Source organism: Opisthorchis viverrini (genome assembly GCF_000715545.1).
Source record: "Opisthorchis viverrini unplaced genomic scaffold opera_v5_16, whole genome shotgun sequence".
NCBI lineage: Eukaryota > Metazoa > Platyhelminthes > Trematoda > Opisthorchiida > Opisthorchiidae > Opisthorchis > Opisthorchis viverrini.
In genome coordinates, this window is record NW_008751672.1 from 3273910 (window position 1) to 3285514 (window position 11605).

The following is an 11605-nucleotide window of genomic DNA, read 5'->3' on the forward strand; positions in this document are numbered from 1 at the left end:
GCATAGTGGCTCAGTTAAATGACTTTGAATCTCGATTGAAGTGACTGAGGTACATGTTCGGTGTTTGTACCCTGGAATATGTATTTATTGAAAGACCTTCTACCCATCTGAAATTCTTTGGTATTTTTGGAAGACAAATCGTTCGGATCTGAGGTAGCGACTGTGGTTCAGTAGTCAAGAGTAAAGGTCAGTTACGTTTTTCAAGAACTAGTCCGTTTCTTACCGGTAAGCATACAATATTAATGGTGGTCACGTGTGCAGAGGTTGAGATAGGATCAGATGTATGCGAAACAATGTGAAGATACATCTGTCTTCAGAAGGATCCAAATGGAGACATTTTTTGGTCTCTCTCGGTGTAGACTTCCCTCTATCGATCTACAGGCGAACGTTAATGCACGTACCTCATATTCTGATAATATTGATACAATGATATGCCAAAGCTGGTGCATAAGGACTGTGATCACCCTGCAATGTAACAACTACTTTCACTATCGTCACGAACAAACTTATCACTCTGCAAAGCCCAAATGGAATGGCAACATGGAAATTTTGCTGTGGCCAAAAATTGTGCGCGATTACATTGAAAACATTCTCATTTTCTATAGTGTCAAAAGTTTACCAAAATTTGGGCTGATCGCGCTGAAAAGTAGCTAATAAAATAACGTTTTGGTGTATTGAATCATAAGACTCCTAATGGGCGTACACAATTCATTAGTTCGCTCGCTGGGTTTGGAAATTCGGTTTCCAAACTTCTCATTACCAGTTTAGGTGACATCAACATTGCGTTGTAAGCAGAAGTGTGTGGTTCTTGCCCCTACATAGATTGATATGGGGTATCCTCACTAAGATCGACCTTGACCGATCATTGGTCTCTTGGGTAGGCATTCTTGTCGGCTTATTGGCTGACCTGTCTTCTGGTCGGTGAATGGCCATTTGCACTTGAGACTTGACCTCTCAGGTTCCTCCGCCTGGGCCTTTGTGCGCTTGCCACCACAGTAAGTCGCTTTGGTACGCTGACCGAGGCTGATTCTGTTCCATCACTGGGTTGGCGGTTCATCGCTTGTGGCGGTGTTAATTTCGATGCATCTGTTTACTGAGTTCTTTGTGGAGTACTGCACTTTCAGGAGCCCGTCTCCTTTCTTCCACGTTCTACCATCTTCAAGTATTCTCTCTGACTTTCATAGACAGCTCAGTGAACAAACCAATGGCCATCATTTCACGTATCTGCCAGGTCAGAATCCGTACCAAATGTACGGCAGAATATTTTGGGCGAAAAATTCAAAGCCACTTATTTTGAAGTAAGTATGTCCCTGTGAATTTTCAACCAGCTCTTTGGAAGAACGACGCTTATGTCAAGATAGAGTAGATACGCCCAGCCTTGATGATAATCATCCTTATTCATTCGACCAATTGATAAATCGATCGGTGTTGACCAATCATCTCATCTGACTGTCTAGGTCAGACGACCAGATATCTAAGGAGAAGCTACCATAGACCAGAAATAACAGCCTCGTGTTCACTTGAGTTCAAAGCTATTTTGCCGAGTGGGATGTAGAATGCCTCCTTTGGTCCACAGAAATGAGCATAATTCTTTGTCGTTTTAGAGTCCATTTCATGTGCATTACCTGTAGCTCGTAAGTAGTGTGTGGGAACAATAAAGTGAAGACTTTGCCTCAGTCTTGTCAGAAACCACTCGGATTTCGGAAAGCCTATCAAAAATGTGTTATGAACTTGAACAGATCACATGGCATTTTGAGTATGCACTTTCTCCAAGTATCTATTACAGTTAGCATGACACTCAAGGAATAGAATCTCCTCACGAAAAAAAAGGATGGATCTCCAAAGTATCAGGATGGTGGCAACGAAAAAATGTCTGCTTCTGCCCGCACAGTTAGGAGTCCTATTTCACAGAGGCGAACAATCTACCAGTCAGACTGAACATTTTTAGATCTTTTAAGTAGGATCTTGATTGCAGTTTTCAGGCTCGAACCGGTGCGTATCGGGTAAAAAACGACGTCAAATGCGTTAAACAGTCTTTGAAAGAGGGAATCTGGGTGGTTCATTCGTGTACTTGATGAGTTTTCCTTAGCCCTTATCAACATTCCGATATGACCACGGAATTGAACAAGCATCCACATATGAGGCGACAAATGACTTGGAATTTGGTAAGCGAAGTTGTAGGTGAGTTGAATGACCGGACCGGACTGCATCGACAAGCTTAGAGAATAATTGATTTTGCTGTGCACATAACTGCATACATGAAACGACTCATAAACTACACCTCCGAATGCCAAGGGCCGAAACACATCAATGTTTGAAACATAGAGCATGATGTCCACTTTACGAGCCGCATGACCTTAATACAGGGTCGAAGTAACATAACTCAGCTATTCATGCTTTATCAACGTGTCGATTCGGCGCTTTCACACAGAGTTCCCGCTAATCCTCGGTTGCAGTCCGCTGGGACAAAACTAGCAGAGTTTCAGTACTTCCCGATTCAACTGTACTTCGAATAGGCTGGTGTGCAGGTGTTTCGTTAACCACACTATGCGTACTATACTATACTATACTATACTATATATCCTATTCTATACTATACTATACTATACTATACTATACTATACTATACTATACTATACTATACTATACTATACTATACTATACTATACTATACTATACTATACTATACTATACTATACTATACTATACTATACTATACTATACTATACTATACTATACTATACTATACTATACTATACTATACTATACTATACTATACTATACTATACTATACTATACTATACTATACTATACTATACTATACTATACTATACTATACTATGCTATGCTATGCTATACTATACTATGCTGTATACAATCTAGTTATCGCCTTAGAATTCGCTGCTCAGCTTGACAAGAGGCTGTTGAAGTTACTGTGAAACCCAATAAACCCTCATGGTTCTCTCAGACTGTGGTGACTGTCGAAATGTCGTTCACATACCTCAAATGGGACGCTGATTTTCTTGGGAAACTGACAGTACTGTGAAAGGGTTCGTAAGTTACAATTGAGATTTATCCCCTTAGAATTTGTCGGACATGACTCGGAACATTTCTTTCGTCGTAGTGATATGAAAGCATAAGAACATCATAAACGAGAGATTCAGGTGTGTTTCAGATTAATCTTCCGTCAGAACCAAGTCGGTAGGCACATGAGTGTTTTCGCTAATTTCGGGCGAGTTCAGGCTCAAGTAGGACGTAAGGTTGACGGAAACTCGTGGAGCCCCAAGAAGGGCGAAACTTATCGTGGGCTTTGGAAGAGTCTTCAGCAACCTTTTGATTTGTGCATTGCGTCCATAAAAGAATTTCACATTTTATCAGCACTCATAGTGATTCTCCAGGATTTTACCTCATATTTCAGTAAAGTTAATCAAATATTTAGCAAAAATCATCGTTTTTGATGAACTTTGAAAATGAACGTCCTGAGTCCAACGGAAGGGGGAAAATATTTAAAAACTGTCGGAAGGCTTTTATATAGATAACCTCTTCTATTGCGTAAGACGTCGTCAGAAAACTTCAGAAGCTGTCAGTTGACGCATTAAGCGAAGGATAAACCAGTGTCATCCTGTCGTGGTCCTCAAGCCACTCAACATATTTTCCTCCAGATTGTCCGAATTTCAGTTATGCGTCTTGACATCCATTTTAACACGGACGCACTCCTCTCAACAAATCCCTGGGGGTATATTCCGTTTGCCAAAATTTCGTACGGACGCTAGGTGGCCGATTCAAGGAGTGGGAATAGCACAGAACAACATGCTTCATTAGCATAACTTGAGATGACGAAGGTAGTAGCTGGTGCTCGGTCAAGAAAAGGAGAAATTTGTTAAATGAAGTCAGTGGTTTTCAGTTTTATCAAGATACTGATACGACCCCTAGGGGATGCAGCCATCAACTTTGCAAACTGAGCTATTGATAGGCTGATGATCTGCACTGAAGTTACACATCAGATCACAAGAACTCATCTCTGACCAATATTGTCTCGAAACTACCGGAACGCGGAGAAGTTCTGGTACATCACTTGTTTAGCACGGAACAGATTTCTCGTCTTGTCAGTACCGATCGAAAAATGTAGCTGGCTCATCCAATTCGGTCTTTGTAACCGACCCACCCGACTTCTCACAATACATCTTGCTTAATTTCGGGCTCCTGTTTAATTAGGTTAATATTTCTATCCGTTTTCTTGATAGTCCTAATCACTGGTAGTTATGATTACTTGTGATACGAGATGAATTTGAAACGAAACAGATGCGCATAGCGCCGCCATGTTAGCGGGTGAATTTTCATCAGTAAAGATTTCACTTCTACTCTCCCATGGGCATGGCTGTAAATGTCGAGTTTTTGCAAAGACAGAGGAGAAAGTGAGGTGTCAGATGATTTGTGTTCAATCGATCAACAAATCGATAAAGCAGGCACTTGCGCTATGCCCACTGATATTCAGCACACTCACGGACACACTGTAGCGCATCTCTCAGTGCCACAGAAGCATTTTGAAATGTCGATTCTAGTGATGATTACCATTTTCAACAGCACTTTTTACCATAGAGCAAATGACCACAAGGAGCATCATTTCAACGGCCTCGGACTGAGTGGGCCTTTGCTGTCCTCAGCAATCAGTTTCTTGCTTCACTCAACAATAATTGGGAAACTAACCAGGTTACTTAGAAGTGATGAGTGAGTAATCCCTTATTAAACTGAACTCGAACGGGCAAACAGGTCTTCATGCTGTGAAGTTAGACATTCGCTTACACACTGGGGTTGTAGTAAGGGAAATTCAACTGGCTGTTTAACAGCGTACATTGAATAAAGTTAGCCCGTACATCAAAACTTCTATATGCTAGGATCGATGAGAATGCTTGGAAAGCCTAGTATCAGTTTCACTTTGCTTGTGTGTCATCAGGGTGGCTAGTCTTCAAATTTCCATTCGGCGTAGTTCTTATGAAGAAACGGACAAAATGCATACAGTAAAAGCACTCATTTTGGAAATACGACTGTCGCATTCCTCAGCTGAACATCTCATTTTTTATACTCTTCAACTAATGGCCCCTGATGAGCCCCCAAAATAGGCGCAACAGGCAGTGTGCTACTTATGAGTATCGATGAATCTTACAGATAGCGTCGTACCGGGGAAGATAATTCGATTGCTTCCAGCTGAAACACGATGTGGTCTTTGCACGGTGCATTCAGTTGAAGATTACTACAAAATGATGTTTCAGTGGAGCGTCCAGTTAAGATTCACGTTGGTTTCCAAGGGGGGTTCTACTTCATACACGTCAAGTTTTTGTTAAAATGCGAGGCAGGATGGATGGAAATTTAGGGACCGGCTCCATTCAGTCGGTGTGAAACAGAATGAAACCGGTAGTGGGCTACCCATGAGATTTCATAGAGTTCATTTTTTCGCTAAGCAGTTGAAATCCGAAATCACTGTTGAGCACAGTGGGATAGTAGGATAGTGCACAATCAGGACAGGAGAAAGGTGTTTTTCCAAGGGGTTCTACTTCATACATGTCAATTTTTTGTTTAAATGCGAGGCAGGATGGATGGAAATTTAGGGACCGGCTCCATTCAGTCCGTGTGAAACAGAATGAAACTGGTAGTGGGCTACCCATGAGATTTCATAGAGTTCATTTTTTCGCTAAGCAGTTGAAATCCGAAATCACTGTTGAGCACAGTGGGATAGTAGGATAGTGCACAATCAGGACAGGAGAAAGGTGTTGCAGTTGCTTGCGGTGTTTGATATACTTAACCGTTATTCTTCATCTTCTTGCTCTGAAGAGAAATACACGCACCCCACTGTAGCTACGCTGTGGTATTTGTTTACCTCAAAAATATAAATTCAGCGTTCCTTCAGGAGTACCAAGTGTTAATTTCTTATTAATCAATTGATAGGTTACATACAGACGGTTGGTATATATTATCACGTGCCAGACAAACACTACCATGGCTCGGTGTGGAACGTACAGAATAGGCACCGCAACGTCTGTTCTGCACTGGGTCAAGTGGTGAAGAAGAGTAATAGTGCAAACAGGACACTGAAAACGGACAGAGAACGATCAACTGACAGGTCACAAACGAACATCGATTAGATCAAATGTCAATCACGTGAGAGCGGGAACTAATAGCAGGACACTAGGACTTTGTGAGGGTGTTCCGTCCTAATGACTTTTTGGATTTATGTTTTACCGATTGACCGCACTTTAGTCTGAACAAAGGAAGTCACTCAGTTTGAATCTGTCAGTACTGTATATTGCACGTAGAAGCGACCCAGCGATATCTCGAATATCGGGCCTACTGAATCATGAGGTGGCTTGTGTGTAGCACATTCAGTTGTAGAATATCATAAAACGCGAGATCAAGTTGAGTTCTCGTGAAAGCCATATTGATTTGCAAATGAGTGTATTTCTCGAATCCCGAAGAACATTATAAAGGAGTCTACTCTCAGATATAACTGCCAATGCGCCTTCGACCTCAGTTTCTAGGATAGGCATGTCGCCGCACAAATTACATGGGCGCTCTTTATGTGTGGCTTCGATGCTATAGGAACCAAATTGTAAGGACACTTGAGAGGTGTGACATATATGGGCATGACGCTGCACACCACTTGATGAATAAGAAGTATATATATAAGATGTACTATGGGTGGTTAAATAAATTGGGTGTCAGTTTTATGAGCACAGCCTATACCTAATGCAACAAACTAATGTGTAAATCAGTGTTTAGAAAACAGTGGATACGGTAAGCTTTCAAACTTACTAAAGAAACAATCATGTTGATTGGGAGCCTCGTTTGGTGATGGTATACTTCAGAGTTGGGAGCACACGAGATAGTGTTTCGGGCTACAACTGTTATTCGGACTTGTCCATCGTCGAGGATCCTAGCTCGATTGAGAGGACCACCTTGTGATTCCAAACAGTTGTTTTTGTGTATTTACTCTACCATGGAATGTCGACAGCTGACCACCTTCAGCCAAAACAGCTTACTCAGGGTTGTTAGCGAGGACAGTGCTGTGCTCGAAAAGGATAAGCGCTTGCTCATGTGCCCATTTATCTCTGGATCAAATATTATTCAGCTATGATTCTTGCTACACCCTACGTGTGCGCAAGCTCAGGTCGCTGGGTGAGGCACGATCAGAAAAACGTAATAGTCTGACTACTGACTCATTTGTTAGTAGAAAGATGTGCAAAACTGCAAAATGCAGTCTGAATTATTTTCATAAAGGAAACTACTCACAAGGTTGCTGAAAACTCTTTGACAGCCCACGACCGGTTTCGCCCTTCTTGGGGCTCATCAGGTAGGCGCAGTCCCCGAGTTTCCGTCAACCTTATGATCTACTTCTTTGCGTTTACCACACTGCACTGAAGTTACACATCAGATCACAAGTCTGAATTAATTGAAAAATGCAATATTTTGAGTGTAGTAGAGCGTGTTACCACAGTTACGAACGACAATCTTAATTACTGCCTTATTTTTGTCACTTCAAGTGCCAGCGAGGAAAAAGTTTATGAAGATAGAAGTGGTTAGAATTCGACCACCTGCCTGACTCATAAAGATGTAAATGATTTGCAGTAGGGCACAATGAGGAAAATTTAACGACAAAATATCACCCTCACCAATTGATCCCGTTCCTAAGCTAAACTAAACTAGTTTTCCTTTATAATTCTCACTTATTGGTTGGATGTCAATTAAAAACAAGTGATGAGAGCAATATCTTTCGGCAGTAGTAAAAACCATTCAATCATTTTTGTCCAGCGATAACACAAAACTCATATTTTTGCTGAAAACTCTTCGACAAAAAACGATCAACTTTACTTTTCTTGGGGCTAAACAGGTAGAAACAGTCCCCTTGTTTTCGTCAACATTGTTTTCTATCTGAAACAAATGGTTTACCCTTAACTAAAGCCAACGCCGGCTTAACTGACGTACAAGATTGCGGCTCCAGTTATATACTGTTTGGCATTCATTTAGTTCACATTGATGGCGGCTCGGGAATTATGTTTACTTAGTGAATCACAGGAATGATGAAATCGGTAATGGGCAGACGAAGAGTTGGCACCAACCTCTAATTCGGGGCTTTTATTTTGCCACAGATTGTATGTTGCTTCTGGTAGTTACGCGTGCACGTATTACGCCGCACAGTTGCGCTCACGTGATAACGTCCAACGTAAGGTAAACAGCTGATCAATATGGTTCTATCGATCCGTATTTATTCAAAAATTCCATCATGCCCGGGACTAAGCAGTGTGTCTCTTCCAATGTAAGTTTTTCATATTGAATGCCCGTTGAAAATAGTAACAGGTGCCTTGGTATGAACGTGCACACGATACAAAAACTTTGGCCTCAACAAGACGATACGTGAGTTTTCTCGTTTGGTAAATTATAAATTATCTTGGAGCACAGGTGGATTATATAGATCCTGAAACCCCGCGGGATACTCTGGATTTTCGACTCAATTCAGTGTACGATCAACATGGAGATTACAATAAAAATCTGCGAGAGTCAGTACTCCAAAAAGAATCACTCCGTCTCCTGACTGAGTGTCAAATGAAAACATTAAAAGACGCCAAGGCAGAACGGCTTCCACCCTATACATGTCTCAAAGGACATGGGTAATTTTCGCTATTCACAACCGGGTTTGATTTATTGTTTGGAGGTTGAAACCAAGTCTTATGGTATCGGAAGTTCAGGTTAAGTATTTCCCTCAAAATATTCTCTTGCATGCTAGCAGCGGCAAACAAATACGACAGTTTGACCCGGGATATACCACTGGCCACTCACGACACATAATATCTTGTTTTAAGATAGAATTCAAACTGGAAACTTTTGGCTCTGTAAAGAGTATATCATGATGTCGGAAACCAGGAAGTTTGAAGATGAAGCTACCAAAGATATCTTCATTCAGCCGACGAGAGGATGCTCTTTACTGATAGGAATGAAAACATCAACATACCTGAAACACCTGAAATAGCGGATGAATCCGACAAGAATTCAAATAAAAAGCATGGTCCAGTGGATTGTGCATCCTCGCTTTCCTATCATAGCGTAAGCGTGAGCATACCGATCGCTGGTAGAGAAATACATTTTTAATGAGCTAATTTTAAGGAGTATCTACGTATGTGAGAAACTATCCGGTCGGTTTATTTTCATTCTTCTACCATACAGAGGTATCTTTGTGATCGCAGGAAGGAAATACTGAGATAGAAGTCGGTGCTGCTTGATAAGCAGCAACTAAATTTATTAGCCAAATAGGTTTGCCAAATAAGTTTCCTTATGGCACAAAATTTTATGGAGACGCAGACTGCACTGGAATGCAGTTCTCGGTTAGTTTAAAAAACTCAGGTGATGATGCTTGCACCACGAGACTCCTTAGATAATTTTCCTCTTGGCTATAAGACATACTGGAGATCTTGCACCATCGGTTGTTCACTACCCGTCACGACTATTCAAGGTCTGTTGGACATACTACAGACTATGGTGGTCCTTATTCAATTTGTAAACAAATCTCTGGGTACTTGTTATCTATTTAGGTAGTACGTCGACACCGTGAAATTAATATCTCGTTCGCATTGTTCAAACCTTCGTGTTTTAGCCGGATTCATCTGAATCGGATCCGTGGGATTGAATCTGGTACTGACGGAAAAGGTCGCCCCGCTATACGTTATTGGGAAAACCCAACCAAGCATTCTATTCACAAGGCAGACAATTCTATATGTGAGTTCGAGGAGGACAACAATCCCCCGTTTTCCCTTTTCCCATCCTGGTAATTACAAATTGGCCAGGTTTTATGTTAGCAATTCATCATTCTCAACATCACTATTACCATCATCATCATCATCATCATCATCATCATCATCATCATCATCATCATCATCATCATCATCATCATCATCATCCAGTAATATCAATGTTGGGACCGATTCTCACTGAGAAATCAGCTATTCTATGGCCTTTTAGACAAAGATAAAAAGTTGCAAAACTGAGAATAACGGAAATGGGGTGATTTTCAAGTTTGCCTGATTTGACGTTCGTTGCTCTGATAGGTTTTAAAACGTTCAACAGCTGTTTTAATAGATTCATAGGTTACGATACTCAACCGAGAATAGTGCGTCACCTGATTTTCAGTTCACCTGTTTTTTCAGGCAAATATCAAAGGCGTTGAAGGACCTGCCATATTTGGGAGTTTCTGTACATAAACACTGTAAAACAAACATGCTCCGAGAACCACTCCTAAATCCTGGATACAACATCGTCCACTGTGATGTTGTGTAGCCTGTTCTTAAATCCCCGCACAATTTTCAGAACAGTTGTGCTTCAGCGTTTGCGCATCGATATCTCTACTGCGATGTGCACAGCTATCTGTAAAATATATGTGCCCACATATATAACTGTCATTTTTCCAAACAAACAAAAACGGGAGGAAATTCAGCTTTTGGAATTACAGTAGTATCAACCACAATCGTTGAGGGAAATTTACGGATCCGACTAAGCGAAGAAGTAAACATCAGTTAACCTCAACTATCTAAGTTCTAATTCCCCTGTATAGCTTGCACGGTAATGGCGCCAAAAAAACATTTTTTCCTTCTCGTCCCTTCCTGATTAGCTGGTGAACATTCTCAAGAAACCAATGCTGGCTATTCACGTAAACCAAATGGAAACCATTTCCCAGCTTAGGCCAGAAAAGAGCAGATTGCAAACAGCATTTGACGGAGTTTCAGTTCAATCACCTCCATTGTCCTGTGATATGGTGCACGCAATCCAAAAACGTCGGTTGTGTGGTTATTTGGAAAAAAACGTTTTGGTTCGTGAAGATCAGCGAAACCATGAATAAATCGCTTGGCAGAAAACGTTGTGCTCACTATATCTGACATCTTACGTGAACAGAAAACCATACCCTTTGTATGAAAATTTACGAAACACATGGTGATTGGAAAATCGGGTCAAATCCAGCAAATTTTACTACGGTAGATCTTGCAACCCAGGTGGAATAAAACGGAGAGAAAGAGACCTTTTAAAAAAGAATTCATCCTGTAAGTGAAGCCAGTCTATGCTAGAAATTCCAGAAGCACTGCACAGTTGTTTCGTCCTCATTGAGAATCATCACGGTTGTGCACCTCGCGAAACTCCATTAGAGAGTTTCAAACCTGTGACCTCCTGACAAGTCGTTTGGATGCTTAAAAGTGCTACCAGGAGTGGTTGATCAGCATCTCACTTAAATCGGACTTAGCATATAGCACCGCCCATCCTTTAGTCACGTAATTCACATCACGTGATCACAAGTATTGACTGGCCCCTCGAGTGACAGCTTCTCGGTTGGAATTTTCACCTCTGGGCAACTCATAGCTTGTCGGAACTATGAGATTTGCGTATTTTAACGAGGATTTCGTCCTAAACTGCTCCACGAGGATCGACTGATACTGCAAATAGTACGATATTCGAGTTTTCACAGTATGTTTCCCGGTCGAAGGATATCACACACGAAGGATTTGGTCACAACATGGTTGAGTCCACCGTTAACACCACTTTATTTTATAAGTGAATTTACTTTACCAATGGC

The 11605-nt window shown here is 41.2% G+C and overlaps 1 protein-coding gene across 1 annotated transcript; it reads left to right on the plus strand.

The window, feature by feature from the left end:
• Nucleotides 1–8275: 8275 nt before the first annotated feature.
• T265_01530 (hypothetical protein) lies at nt 8276–10930 on the plus strand (the record flags this gene model as incomplete). Its single annotated transcript, XM_009165571.1, has 5 exons — nt 8276–8308; nt 8350–8406; nt 8452–8660; nt 9641–9762; nt 10652–10930. The coding sequence occupies 5 exons, from the start codon at nt 8276–8278 to the stop codon at nt 10720–10722; spliced, it is 492 nt and encodes a 163-aa protein (XP_009163835.1).
• Between the last annotated feature and the right edge of the window lie 675 nt (nt 10931–11605).